General features: G+C 24.1%; 1 protein-coding gene across 1 annotated transcript; it reads left to right on the forward strand.

The window, feature by feature from the left end:
• The first annotated feature begins 300 nt into the window (after nucleotides 1-300).
• Nucleotides 301-16,092, forward strand: LOC129980060 (meiosis-specific with OB domain-containing protein-like). The gene is made up of 12 exons (XM_056090767.1): nucleotides 301-362; nucleotides 468-599; nucleotides 682-757; nucleotides 1,883-2,075; nucleotides 2,604-2,704; nucleotides 5,240-5,292; nucleotides 6,616-6,711; nucleotides 6,806-6,892; nucleotides 10,531-10,675; nucleotides 11,793-11,985; nucleotides 14,750-14,836; nucleotides 16,024-16,092. Exons 4-12 carry the CDS (start codon nucleotides 1,977-1,979, stop codon nucleotides 16,090-16,092), a joined length of 930 nt encoding a protein of 309 aa, XP_055946742.1. The 5' UTR covers nucleotides 301-362; nucleotides 468-599; nucleotides 682-757; nucleotides 1,883-1,976.
• The last annotated feature ends 517 nt before the right edge of the window (nucleotides 16,093-16,609 follow it).

Consider the following 16,609-nt stretch of genomic DNA (forward strand, 5'->3'; position numbering starts at 1 on the left):
CTATGCTATTATTTCACGTAATGTTGAAATGCTGCTTATTTCCACTGATAAAAACTAGGAGTATTGGCACTATTCTATTATAACTAGCATAGGGATGCTGTTTATGTTGTTTTTTTATACTGCATATAGGAAAAAAAGGGGAATATTTTTTCAAGATAAGAGCAAACTTGTTTAAGTAATACAAGCAATAATTTAGGATAAACAATTTATTAAAAATTCTAAAGAACTTAATATTTCAGAAAATGCCTTAAATTGTTTTCAGAATGAATTTGGAAAATTCAGTTTTTTAATCTGTTAACCGGGCAATTAACTTAGATTCAATTCGTTTTGCATTGAAATATTTCGTCATTCTCAGTCAACAGGTAAAAAATGAATAAAGCACCTACATTTTACTGAGAAAAATATGAAATAACAGTAAATTGCATTAAATTATTATATTTATTTGCGTATGCTTATTACCTTTCCAGAACCAGGAAGAGAACGTTATGTTTTAAATTTTACTGTTCGTGATTCTCCCAGTGATACTATTAATGCAACATGTTGGGGTGAAGAGGGTGCTATAAGCACATTAAGTACAACATTTGCCATTGGAGACATAGGTAATAATTCTAATTAAATCTTATATGTTATTTGTGTAATTTTTAAACAAAAGTAATAATCATTATTTAATTTTTTTGATAGTAAAAATTAAGAATCCACAAGTCACTGAAAGGCAAACTGAATCTGAAGATGAGAAATTTAGACCAACAGTAAGTAGGTAAGTAATAATTAAAATCTTAGAAAATTTAATGTAAAGATTTTTTTCCTGTGAAATTATTTAATAAAACTTTTTGATAGAGTATTACATTTTTACTGCTATATATGAATTTACTCTAGTAAAGACAACATTAAACTAAATCAGCTTTGCAAAATTTTATTTTTACATTGAAAAAAACCCTAGAAAATTATTTCCAAATTCAACTGAAAATAAAAAGAAATAATCTTTCTTATAAATAGAATTTCCATTGTAAACCTTTCTGGAATGTGGAGATAACATCATTAATACATGGTGTGCACAGCAAATTTCCATTCAGTAAAGCTCACTTTCTTTGGAAAAAAAATGTATTAAGTATAGCTAAAATTAAGAAAGTTTTTATAATTTAAATAAACTAAAATATTTTTAACAATAAAAAGAGAAAAATGAAGCAATGTTACCTGAAAGGATTTTTATTATGTCCAATAAATAAATAATGATCAAGCTATTTCTGTTTGGATAAATTTACATTTTAAAATCAAATAGTTTCTATGATTTTTTCACAATTTGCTTAGCTTCTTATATATTAAAGACAATTTGAAATCTTCTTTATTGTTGCTTTCACTACTGTTTGGTGTAGCGAGACCATCCAAATCTTCATCCCCCATTTTACGATCATGGTTCGGGATTAAGGCTTTAAATTCTGATTTGAAATCTACTTTAGGGTCATTTCTTCAAGGACCTAACAATGCCAAGATACCAAAGATATGGCCGACCAGATAAGTAAAACTATATAACAATTATTATCAGTTATCTTGATTTTTGACTTTGGCGACTAGGCATCGTTGGCAACCTTGGTGATGTACAGAGACGCTGAAAACTAGCTTTCATCAAGCTTCTTAACATATTTGAAAGTACTTCAAAAACTGCTGAAATAATTAGCTGTGATTGTCTTGGCATCATTTTCAAGCTGGCAAAGTAATTGATACTTTGTAGTACACCAGACATGAATGAATTTCTATAAGCGAATCAATTGAATGGAAACAGATAAAATAAAGAATACATGCAAAATTGTATTCAGGAAGAATTTATTATATATCTATTGCTGTATATAAGTCAAAAATATTTTTTTTTCTCATTTTCATATAGCAAATATCAACTCAATATTAGTCCACAATACAGTGAAATAACTTTGTGCATAAATGAAGAAAGAAGAGGCTATGAAAAATTGCTGCACTACTCAATGCATCGCTCTTCTGAAATATTAAATTTAGTAGATATTATTTACAACAGTCAAAATGCTGAAGGTCTTTCTGTTAATTTACTTGTAGCTGTGAGAAGAGTAAGAATTTTTTAGATATATTCTTTTAATTTATCTTAAAATTAAATATTTGACCAAAAAAAAAATGAATCACATAAAATTGTTTTTTTTTTGTAGTTTAGTTCATTATAAAAATCTTAAATCAATGCTTTATTACTATTATTTACTAGCACTCAAAGTTTTACAGGACCAAAAACTGTATTTAGATATAAACTGGACATTCACAATGCTGATAAGCATATTTAATAATGAATTTTATAAATATTTTTCTTTTAAATTAAATAAACAAGGAATTCCAAATGAAAAACAAACAAACTATGATATAAAATCTTTAGACGCACTATTATTTATATTACAATATGCATCTAAATAGTTTTATATATTATTATCAAACAGATTTAAGTTATGTAGAAAGGAAAATAAAATATTAGAAATATTTGCTTTTTAAAAAATATCTTTTTAATAATATTGTTTCATTAAAAGTAATGATTGCAGTAAATAAAAATGACCAAGCAAATATTTTTATCTATTTTATCTTTATATACATAGATTGGAACTATCCAGACAGTAAAAACTAAAGATGGACGAGAAGTGAAGAAACTTCAATTGACAGTATTTGATCAATCGCACCCAACATTTAATATTTTAATGTAAGTACTTTTATTTTATCATGAAATATTATTATGCAGTATATTAATTAAGTTTTTCTGTTTAATGAATGAATTAAAATTAACAGCTTTTCAAAAATGTAGGACATTTAAAATATATTTATATATAAGCCATTATTCTTATAAATTTATTAAATATTGCATGTATTCAAAATTTTAATTCATGAAATATAATATATAATTTGTTATACAAATTCTTTTAAAGAACATCACATAAATAAAAGAGTCAAATTTGAAACAATATAATAACAACAAACTTGCAAATAAAACTTCCAAAATGATGTTATTTGTTTGTTTCTCAAATTGAGACACTTAAATTTTAAACAGAATATTCTAGAAATGCTCTTTTTAAAAATATAAAGAATAAAAATTTTCTTTCTTAGACAATTTCAAAGTAATTGAAAAATTCTGTATTTATTTGTTTAAACAAATCTTTAAGAAACAATTATTTTAAACTTGAATAAGTAGCATTTTAAAACAAAGTTTCCTATTCATTCTTATTTTTAAAGACACATTTTAATTGAATTAGCATAAAAAATAACAATAATATTTGTCATACAATATATCATTCATCAATACTAAATTAAAATAAAATTTAATATACATTCATACACATATTTTATTTAACTAGAATGAGCTTCAATGATAGAAAAATAAGAATAGTTATAAAATTATTAGATAAATTATAATGGTAGCTAACATTAAAGATTTTTTTTTCCAATTCAAATGACTTGCAATTTTACTAAAGTGCTAATCCACAATAAAATATCAACATATTTATATATTGTTTTGAATTGATGACACAAATATGCAGCAAAGTAATATAATTACATTGCTAAAGTTATAAAAAATAAATGAATTCAAATGATAATAATTATATTTAATTGCATTTCATCATTCTTTATTTTTTTAAAATTGAAACAGATTCATATTAAATACAGTCATTAAGAGTTCAGTTAACATTACAGATTCAGAAAATAATTATATACTTAATTCAATTTTTGCCTTTATTCAAATAATATTCATTAACAGTAGTTCTTATATTCTGGTTCTACAATGAATATAGCATATCTTACTGCATCATCATTTGTTTAATAGCTGGATTTCTTACAAATAAAACATAAATAATTTTTTACCAAAAGGAATCGGAAAAAAAAAAAAAAAAAAAAAAAACACCTTTACATTCTATGACTTGAAATGTTGAGAAAGTATTTTCAAGTTCTTCACTTTTGAGTACACAAAACTTCTTTATAATAGAAAACAAAAATTCTGAGAAGTGTTTAAATGTTTGAAGTTGACTGCATAATGGCATTTCATATAATTAATAAGAGTAGTTACGGTAATGAAAACGAATTTTGCAGACTTTTTCATTTACTTTGACCTTGAAACGAACATATGAGTTAAAATAATATGTCAATAATATATGTGAATGTATAATCAAATTTTCTAATGCTCATTAAACAATGTTTTTTTTTTTCACATTACCCACATCAATTATAGGTACTACATAATTACCCTAGTATTTGTTCAAGAAATATTCAGCAACTCAATATGCTCACATTTTTTTAGGTTTGAGGTGTGGATCTTAATGTTAGATTAAGCTTTTACAGTAGATGCAAATATAAAAAAAGTTATTTATGTATGCTAAATGTTTGAGTTATTCTCCAACTGCAAAATGATGTTTCTGTATTTAAAACATCTGTATGAAAAGGATTTAATTTTTGCTTGCAACATACCCCCATCAAAAGTTTTATATTCTGTAATAAAATACCTATGTGTGCATACATGATGGATTATTTTTTAATACTGAATGGTTAGTCTATTTCTTTTCATTAATTAGTACTTTTAATTCTCAAAGATAAAGTCATCTAATACTCCAAAATGTTATAGTCTTTAATCTTAACTCGTTAATAGTCTAAGACTTGTTAATAGTCTTTACATTTTGAAAATTGTCTAAAACAGATTTCTAAAAATAACTATTGTTATTTCCCTAATTTTCTCTTTTCATAGAAAGAAGTAGTAATTATAATTAGATTCCTAATAACAACAGTTTTTTTATAAATAAAAAGTGGTCTTCATAACTTCTTTGCTTTGTATAAACATAAAGATAGATTTTCAATTTCTTTGGGAAGGGCAGCTTTATTTAATAATGGAATAATATCTTTTTGAAAAATAATCAAAATTTCGACAACCATTTGAGATTTCTTGATCTAAGTCTGGATAAAATATTCATGAAATAGAAAGGAGCAAAACAGCTTGGAGAATTAGTATTTTTAAAACCTTAAAAAATCATTAATGTTTCCTAAAGAATAAAAAATAAAATGATAAACATGCTCAAATTTTCAATGTAATGGATAATTAGAAACTTAGTGATGAGAAAAAAAAATTGATTTATAAATATTAGACAAATGTTGAATAAGAATTTAAGTATCAAGATTTAAAAGTACATGCATTTAATATAAATAATAAAATTCTAAGTGCAATTTTTTTCAAGATCTTAATCTTCTTTTTCTACAGTTGGGAAGAGGAAACAGCAAAGTTCATTTTAAAGTACTGCAGTAAAAGAAGTGGTAAATATTTGCTTTTTGTTATATAAACTGATAATCATATAAATTAATTTAATATGAAATTTGGTTCAGAATTTCTGAAATTACAACCAGTAGTAAAATAAATAACAAGTAACACATATATTCTTGTAACCAAAACATTAAATTAGAAATTTAAGCAAATATCATTTTGCAACAGAACTAGCACTTTAAAAAAAGGATAAATTTCATATTTCAGTGTAAAACTTGAATAAATAATTCTGTACACTAAAAAATGTTTTATAATAGTTTATTAGTCAATCATAGATCAGGTAGCATAGTTTTAAGAGTATTCATTTTCTATTAAATAAAACTAGATTTGTATATCTAATAACAAAATGATTTTTTTAAAAAATAATTGTTTACAAATCTGTATATGATGGAGTATGAATTTTTCATTAAAAGGTTATTAAAATAGTAAATATTTAAATTTAAGAATAATTTACAATTGGTAGTATTTCAGCATTGCAGCAAAAAAAGAAAAAAAAAACTAATAATAACAAGAAGGCATTTTATAATGATAATAAAATAATTTGAATGAAAAAAATATTAAGTTAGCTGAAATGTTGAAAGTATGAACATATATATATATATATATATATAATTTTAAATGCATGTATTTTACACCATCAAGCAAATAATGCAGCTTAAAAAATATGGCTCTTTTGCTATTAAAACACATCAAATTTTAATGAACCAACAGGCAAGTAATAGACAAAAAAATAGCATAAAAATATTGCATTTTTAACTCATTAAGATTAAAAATTTAATGTATAGATTTCAGTAAATTTCCTTTGAATTACATAAAACATGGCAAAGTTAGGAATTAAAAAAAAATCCCTTTTTTTTAGAAAAGCAATTGAAATATCAGTAAAAAACATTTGAAACTTTTTTTATTAATATATATTATTATCTCTTAAATATGGCAAAATATCAATAAATAAATAATAAAAACAACTTTTAAATACCTTGCAAATAATAATAATAATAATTCCCCTCAATAAATCAAAGGGGGGAAAAATTCAAAATGCTAACACTTTGACTTTATATGGACAAACAGATGATATATGTCAGTTGAAAAGTGTTTATGAATTCTGGAATACATATTGACTTATCAGACAAACAAAAAAGGAACAGTGGAATGTGAATGTTTTAACCATTAGAGTGAAATGCAATAGTTATATAAACAAGACACTTGGTATCAAGAGTTAAAATAAAACTAATCAATAAGTGAGAAATACATATTGATAAATACATCCACCCCTTAATAAAATAATGTTTTATAACTTTATTTTAATTTTTTTCCAGTAGTTCTCATCTCTGATATTAAAATAAATTACAATAACTACATGAAAGAAATTATAGGAACATCTGGGAGTTCTACAATTTTTACACCAGATCCAGGTAGGAAACTTTTAAAACATTCATATACCAAAAGATTAAAAGTTTATCGGTATTAGAGATTTTGTATCAAAATTTTGAACAAATTACTATTTAGACATTCCTGATGCAAGAGTTTTGTACCAGTATGCAATGAAAATAACCTTACCTGATGATTCAGTGCAAAATGAGAGCAAATATGCAGGTAAGAATTTTAATAAGTTAAAAAAATTGAAAGAGTAATTACCTGATAGTGATCTGGATAGTAAAAACAAAATAAGTAACAAAAATGCAAAGAAAATATTACTTAAACTGTAATCATAGGATAAAAGTAATAAATGATGTATGCAGTGCTGGATTTAATAGTAGACAAATGTCTTGAGTTACAGGGTAGAAGGGGCATATAAGCAGATCAGTTAAAAAAATAATAATTTAATTGCTGACTAAATAAATTTGTAAAAATGCAAATTACCTGAATTAAAAAATAATAGGATAATATTTTAAACATTTGTCTGCTAGAATTAATCAGATTCTTATCTATTTCAGTTGAAATTCTTTCTTTATATTTATGAGCACTAACTATTTATTACAAAAAGACATGCACAAACATAATTACTGTAGAATTATGGGTTATAATAACTATATAAATTTTCACAAAACTATTAAAAAAAACTTTTTTAAACCATTATCATGCTGATTAAGTTAAAATTTAAAATAAAACTGATCAAAATTAAAAAAAGGGCCTACTAATCTGCCAGGGGCAGATTATTAGGCCTTAATCAAAGGTCTAATAATGTTTTTGGCTGCAAAATGTTTACATCAATCATTGACTGTAAATACAAAAAGAAAAAGAAAATAAAATCAAACAGAATTTTTGACATTAAAATGCTTAATGAGTAATGAAGTAACTCTTCTCAACGTCTGGAAGTTAAAAAGAGCACATAAAAAAATTGCTATTCTGAATGTCCCTGTATCTTGATTCATCAACCATGGTATTACCAAGCAAGGTAGAAGCTATACTTTTCTTGTAAACAAATTAATTTATAAGGCATTGTTTCAAGTACTGAAAGAGACTTCACACTGAGTATTAGTTAAAAATCAAAAATGTGGTAAGGGCCAAATATGCATCAAGATTTAAAAAAAATACATTTTTTTCTAACCCTTTCGCTTTTCATACTTCATCTAATACTTCCAGCCTTTAAATTTTAAATGTATGATACTTTTGTCCATAAACATGTACAATAACTTTCAATTTTTAATAATAAATAGCATTGTATCTAATGCAGATTCATAACTTGTGGAATTATAGAGCATTGTTATTACTATTTTAATAATAAAAGCTGGCATATATTTTTAAACATGTAAAATATAATTGCAAATATTTGAGTGGGCAAATGATTCATTCTAATTAAAATCAAAAGTGTTATTTAAAATATTCAATATATATGTAAGTATACAGATTTGATAGAGAAAATTAAAATTTATTACAATATCTCATTTTAATAAATGAAAGGTGAAACTGTTCATGTCATTTATAAATACTCAAGCAAGTCACTTAAATAATTCTTCATATATGAAAAAAGCAAACTTAAAATTTTAAGAGCAATATTTTGCAGAACTAGTCACAAACTAAATTTCACATAACATTATATTCCCTTCTTTTTGCTTTTGCTTCCACTGCTACTAACAGATCAGACATACTATTCCATCCTAAAACTACATAGGCTCATAACTTAGAACTAAGTAGAAAATGAGAGAAAAATTATGAACTATTAATTTTTGCAAATGTTACACAAACAATTCCTGTTATACCTAATATATAATCAGTAATATAAAAAATACCAATAACACTTCATTTCTCATCAAAACATGGAAAAAAAGATTGTTTAACCTAAGAAAAAATTCAAATGAAATTTTAAAATAATATGTGTAAACATAAAAATTTAGTGAAAATATATTTTTAACTATCAAAAATATCAAAATAAATTAATATTGAATTAATTTATTTAGACTGAATATTATAGCAAAACTCCTCCTATAATTTTCATCCAAATGAGGCCTTTTTGTTTTATGTCATTTTTGAAAATATATTAATATCTATAATGAAATCAAGTTTTATGGTGAAATAATATTTTCTTACATAGACAAAACGGCCTTCAACCGATTGGATCAATTGCTTCCAATAGAGCTTCACACTACTGTTGAAAGTTTTTCTTTTCACTTACACAATTTTGTCAATAATATTAATAATAATTCTTTTAATAATACTAAGGTTAGATCTTTCCTTGGCTTCTTTGTTCTAAAAAATAGTATTTTCTCTTGGTTCTTAATTTAGATAAAAGTTTTTTTCAAACACAAACTTTTGGATAAATTTCAAATTAGTCTAGCTCTGTTGCTTAAGTAGTAATAATTATTTGCTTAATAGATTTGCTTAATATGACTTGCTTTAATAGATGTAAGGAAATTCTGCATATATATGCAGATACAAATTAGCCCAATGGATGATCATTATAAAATTTAAAAAAATAATAATAAAACTGAAGTGCTGAAATGAAGATTAAGTCTTTGCGCTGTTTAAAATGTGTAGGTATAATAATTGGAAAACCAATTTGGAGCATTTTATAACATCGATATAATGTTTTCTTGCTTCCAGTAGAAATTTTGATAACTTGAAAATAAATTATTTAAGAATTAAAATAGAATTAACTAAAAAAAATCTACCACATTACTATATTAGAAAATCTGTGCATTTAAAATTTGTAGTTATAAAATTAATATTCTTATGATTTTATAAACTCTCACCTGAATTAGTCAAAAACCAGGGATATTCAAAATTATTTCTAATCAGATCTTACTCTTCATAAAGGCAGTTCTGTACACATATTTTTTGCAAAAATAAATAAATAAGTAATTTTTTTAAAAATTAAATGTATTCACTTACAATGTAAAATGGTCAATTAACAATCAGTATTGAATAAATAATTTTAAAAAGTCTATGATTTTTCATTACATTTAAATTTTGCATATAACGTTTTTAAATACATCGATTGTAAATATAAGTTTCCCAGGGAAGCATCTATTTTTCAAATACTATCAATTTTTTTTCTATTTTTTATATCAATAGATATTACAAAATTCATAGAACTAATATTCCTAATATTCCAAAATTTATAGAATAATATACAAGTTCTCTGTCAAACCTCAGAAGCTAGTTTCAGGCTTGTAATTGCAATAGACAAGTGAAGGGTAAACTTTCATATATGAGTAAGCTAAAAAAAAAAAAAAAAACTTTGACAGTATATTTTATAATAAAGCTATTTATGAATTCAAAAAGTATTATTTAATGTATGGTGATATTAACATGATCGTTTAATGTCAATAAGATTTTTTTTCTAATAGTTTCTCAAAATCTGCCTTGAATAAGGACTTAATAATTATGCTATTACATTAAAATCTAGCAATGCCCACTGGCCCACAGGTCAAAGTGTGTCCATCAGTGAACTAAATTTTTATCTCTATGAATATTTTTCAATCATTTGATTAAAAATAAATGAAATTAAAAACACAGAATGCATGTGCAAATGAAATATACTGACACACAACTTGTTTTTATCAAAAAATTACACAACAAACAAACACATTAGCTATTACTGAAACATAAGTTGTAAATCTCTCAACACTATTGCGATCTTTGGAAATTATCTTTAATTTAGAGCAGAAAATAAATCTCTTGCAAAGATGCATAAAAGAAAAGAATGGCCTTGAATTTAAAAAAAAAAAAACAATTAAAATACGTCTGTAACTAAATAAAAATATTCATCTTTTCAAAATATTTTTTATTAGATTCCTCTATTATTTATACAATAGAAGAAATACTTAAATTGATGAACTCTTCAGAAATTATATTGAGTGAGATACAAGGAACTTTACATGCTATCATCACTTCATTTGACATTGATAGCACCAACAAGATATCATCTTTCAGATGGTGAGTATACTTTTTATACTACAGACTAATTACCTTAGGCATCCAACTGGTTTGGCAGTAGTATTGGTTATATCTGATTTCAGATAAATCCTTTTTTATAACTCCATGCTTACGATTCTGCCAAATTGTCTGACCTTAAAGAAGTGTTACTTTATCATATATAGTATAAACTTTTCTAATGGTAACAATCACATAACACCATTATGTTATTAAAAATGTAAGTTCATCTATCCTCTAAATTATATGATATTGTAAGTTCACTTTTTTGATCTTGTAAACTACACTACTACTTTTGTTAACTACACAGATATTAAACAGAATTTTTCTTCTTTCAGATGTTAACAATGGAAGAAAAATCATATCTTTAAATATTTCATGAAAGAATGAAAATAATTTGAATTTCAGTGCATTAATATTATCTATTATTAATAATAAGGCAAAAAAATATTTTTAAAAAATTACCATAATTTAGCAAAAATTTGCATGACTATTAAACTAGTATCATTAAAAAGATAGATTTTTAAATTTTGAAATGATGCTAAATTTATTTTTGTGGAATAATATTTTAGAAAGTTATTTTAGAAAGATGCCAGAATTCAGCTTAATTTTTTGATTAATTAATATTCTAATTTGAATTTAAAAAATTGTTTGGAGGTGCACATTCAAGGTATACAAGGTATGTGTCAAATTTGGCAACTGTAGGTCACACAATCTAGCCTGCTGACTGCCAACACCACAAACATTCATCTTTATTAGTAACATGGATATGAAGAAACAAACCATTCTACGATGGTCATTTATTTTAATTTAAGCAATTTTAATTAAATAGCATTAACACTAATGATAAAAATCTGAAAGTATTTCACATCCCCTATAATTTATTTAGTTTTATAACAAAATTAAATACTCCAGCTCTAATTCTAGATTCAAAGTGTTAATGCATATTCAAAATCATGATGAACTATAACTCTTACATATCAGTTTTGATTAATACATATTCCTGTAACAATTCATCGTGAGAAAAAAGAATTTTTTTACATTTGTAGCTAAAAAAATTAAAATCATAACAAAATATTTCACATAAATCTGTTAAAAAGTTTATAAAAATACTTTCCAGCCCTGGATGTATACAGTTACTACAGAAAAAAGATGACAAGTGCATTAATGGTGCATGCGAAATTGGAAATGGTATGAAAATCTTACCAGGTGAAGAAATGTATGATATTCCTTTATCTATAGCAGACAATACTGGATGCATTAATAGGTGCCTTCTTCTTGGACAAGTTGCTCAAAACTTCTTAGGAGTCAGTGTAAGTTTTCTTTAAAAAATGTGTACATTTAATTAATTTCAGTTATAATATTTAACAAAACAATAAAATATCTATACATAAAAACAGCAGGCAATTCATACAATAGTATAAAAACATATTTTTAAAAAATATAAATATAAGTATTACTTTTCTCACATCTGTTATTTTTTAAGTTAATGAATCTTAAAAATTAAAATTCCTACTTAATATGCATATTGGAATATTATATATGACAAATATATTTTCTATAAAAGAAAAATTCTAGTGCAATATTATTCCTATTTTACACTTTTCAAGGGCTGAAAAAAAAATGGTATAAATGGCAAACAGTATAAACATTAATGCTCTGGAAATCTGAAAGAACCAACTAAAAGTGCCAAAAATGATAAAAAAAAGAAAAAAAAATTAATTTTTCATTAACTTTTCATTGATTTTCTTGCAAATGTACAGCTGTTAGTTTTTTTGTTTTTTTTTTTTCCTTTCTGATAAAAAGAAATGAAAACACCATATATAAAACGAAGATTCAAAATTGTGTATACTTTAAGAATATTTCATTTAACTAGAGAATTAATAACTGTAAAAAAATATGAAAAATTTCAAAAATTTTCAAAGAATTCATATACATTTTGCCAAGCTTTATATTAATCAATCCATTCATACTAAAATACAATTTATTATCAGTATTGATATAGTGAGTGTGAATGACATAAGATGATGAACTCCTTCTGTATGATTGTTCCTTATCTAAAAAAAATAATTTTTTTGTAAATATTACAATTCTTTGCATTGTGCATGCTACGGACAAGATTGCTATTCAGAGCTTGATGCATATCATAATAAAAAAACATATAATGAGACAAAAAAAAAAAATGCATTTATAATTGTAGAAAGATTTTACCTAAAATATTAAGATGCATTATATATAAATTAAAATATTTATCCTTATTTGAATATTGTTATTTCAAAATAATAATAATAAAAAATTCAGTATTTAGAAAATATGTTAAATCATGTCAGGAAATGATATTTCATTAATACATGCATAAATTCAAATGAGAAAAGCATACTAACACTATAGATTTGAAAAAAAAGAAAAAAGATCTTATATACACCAAGAGTACTCATTTTTCTTTCTTTTTTCTGCTTTATTTGAAGAGAAAAGTTTTCAAAAATAGCAAGTAAATATACTTCATGAATTTATCATTAACAAAATTTTCCTTTAGCCTAAAAAATCAGAATAAGAACATGAGAAATAAAAAGTTTCACTTGTGTCAATTTTATGCTTGTGTAATTATTAGATATATTATTTACAATATAAATTCAAAAATAGTCATGTAAATTATAACTGACAATACCATTCATGCAAGCCAATGCAATGCCTCTGTTTTGAGTAACTGAACAATCTTTTAAAAATATTAATAATGAAAAATGATTTAATTTGCAAATAAATCTAAATAATATCTTTCTTTCCTTTCTATGCAATCATCAGATTATGAATTAAAGGAAGCAGTTATGCATTTAAGAACTAATTCCAAAGTACACATTTCCAGATATATTTATTATTTCAAAGTAATAAAAAAAATACCTGAAATGTTGTTTTGTTCAAAAACCAATTATTACAGTTTGATTTCTCTATCTGCAGGAGACAGAGATTTGCTTTAATTATGTGTATTACACAAGACTTATTACAGTTTAATAAGCAAACTACACATACTCAGGAAGATTAAAAAATTAATTTAAAATGCTCAAAAATATATTTGTGCAATTGCATCTAATTAAGTAAGCTCATTATAATATACATATTTAAAAAAGTAAAATTTTCCTTTTTATTTGAACTAATTACTAACCATATAAATATAGTTCAAGTCATCAGAAGATTATCCTTTAAAGGGCAGAGAAAGTTGTTTTATTATAAAAATGTGAAAACTAATATGCCAATTTTAAATAAGGCTACTAAGGAATATGCTCTTAGTTATAATGATAACACTAAAATAAGCTTGCATTTCAAATTTTTTTTTCTTGGTTCAATTTAAGATTTTCTACCATAATCAAATTTTAAAACTTATGGAAGAGCAAACATTTTAATAGGCATTTTAGTGCAAGAATAATTATCAGATGCAAGTTTACTTCTTCTTGTATACAGCTGACCACCCTGAGCAAATTTATTAACAGATAATTAAAATAGGCAAAAATAACTTTTAGAATATATAACAATATCAATATATTCTAAAAATATACATTCAAGACAGTTCAACATTCTAAGTAAGTAGCACAACCATATCAGTTATATAAAATGTTAATTCAGCCTAGTCTAATAATATGGAGCTAATTCTGCTGTTAGAGTTTTTAACAGAACTCTTATATATATATATATATACTGTTCATTTCAAGATCCTAAGACTAGCCCTTTTCAATGCTTGCATTTCGGTAAGGGGTGGAACAAAGAAAGATAAGCAATAATATTCCTAATTTCATGAAAAATATGAGTTCACTCTATTACTACATGTAAACATCTTTCATCTCACCTCTCACTCCTTTTTTGAAGAAACTCCTTTTCTGATGCATGAATAAAAGCACGGTGGGTATCAAAATCTGAAGGTGAATACATATATAATGTGCCTTTCACCTCCTTTTACTTCAGCTCAATTCAGTGTCAAATGTGAATTCCTCTAGAAAGCAGCAACACATACACACAAAATCAAATAAATTAGAATTGTTGATGGGAAAACATAGAATAAATGGATAAACAATTTTCTTGTTTCAGGTACAAGAATTTTCCAGACTTTCAGATGATGATAAAACTAATTTAAAATGGAACTATTTATTTGAAAGAGTAACGATTGAATTCAAAGTAAGTATTTTATAAGTTATTAATTAAGCTTAACTAATTCAGAATTAGTAACTAACACATTTCTTACGATTTATTATAAAATAATAATGCACTTTTCTCAAAGTTCAGATATCCTTAGAATTTAAAAGTAAATTCTATCCATAAAAGAAATGAAGTAAACAAAAATATTAATAACTTCATAAAACAGTCAAATAATAATTATTACAACAGCACAAAAGCATTTAAATCATAGAAATGTGTAAAATTTAGTATTTTCATCTCATGGATGCTTGCTGTTGAAGATTAATTGCAAAATATAAAAGTAATTAGAAAGTTAATCAGCAAATCAAATTGTATTTCAGATTTTACATCTATTTCTGTTAAAAAAATTTAACCAAGAGATTTTTTTTAATAGAAATATATCAAAACTTTTGCATGGATTATATAAAAGGATCAATTTTATTTTAATTATCAAATGAAAAAATGCATATAAAGTATATGGCAAATGATTTTCTACTTATGTTGTTTTACCTTTTATTTAAATATAAGAATTTCACATATAAGAAGGAATTGAATTAACTCTTTACACAAGTTCACAAACATAAACCTGAAACTTCAAAAGATATTAATTTAAATTTTTAAAAAGTTTACAAAGATAGCTATTCTTAATATGAAGGCAGAAATAAAAATCCTAATTTTTGAAATCATTATTTTAATTCATGTAAAAAAAAATCATTAAAGTAATAGTAAATCATGAAATTGATGTTATTTAATCAATAACAGAAGTTTCACAAACATATACTGAATTTAAAAAATTATAAATTTTAGAAAAATTTGCTGTCTATTAGGCACATATATCCACATAATGAACTTTAGAAAGCATTGCATGAAATTTGATCAGAATTTCAATAACCATCAAAATCTAAAATATTTTTTTAATTATAAAAGTTACTAAAAAAACAGGATGTATATATATCTGATATACATCTTGATTATATTAGAAATTATCTCTGATAAATGAAATGCATATTTCTTGTTTTTCTTAGAAACAAAACTTTTACATGTTAATGCTATTCTCAATTTAAAATATTATGCATCTTATTTTAATAAGATTATTGCTTTCAAAAGGAATAAAAGTGACAAAAATCAAACATTAACCCACAATTATTTCATGATGCAGAGAATTAATAAACTAATTTTCTTTACAGATAACACCATCATCGACTGGAAATGGAAGATATAATTTTCGTATATCATCCTGCAAAAAATGTGACTAAAATGATGATCAATCAACTACGTATGACCGAATTTGTAACAAATTCAATTAATAAATTAAAGAAGTTACTAAGAAATCTTTCATTAGCATCAATTATAAAATTGTTTACATGGCTCATTTCCATAATAAAAATAATTCTTTTTAAGAAGTTTTAACTGAGGAGATACTGAAAGTGACCAGTTATGATTGCAAAGCACACATTTTAATTAGATTATAAATTTAAATAAGAAAGATATTTCAAGAAACAGAAGAACAAGATATTTCGGGATTATGAATTTTGGTCGATTCCTCAGATTCAAAAATAAAAACAACCGTTGCATCCATTGGCTAACTCAACCTTTTGAATAATACCTTGTTTACGCATTCTTGTTAGAAAATGTTTATTAAAAGTCATAAAATGGGAAAAATTCTGAAATTAATTTAAGGAATTAAAACAAATTAATAATTATATTTTGTTTCCTATGAAACATGATTGCTTATATTCACATTTGCATTATTTGTTATGTATATTACTGTTT

The sequence above is a fragment of the Argiope bruennichi genome, chromosome 1, assembly GCF_947563725.1.
Source record: "Argiope bruennichi chromosome 1, qqArgBrue1.1, whole genome shotgun sequence".
NCBI classification, from domain to species: Eukaryota; Metazoa; Arthropoda; class Arachnida; order Araneae; family Araneidae; genus Argiope; species Argiope bruennichi.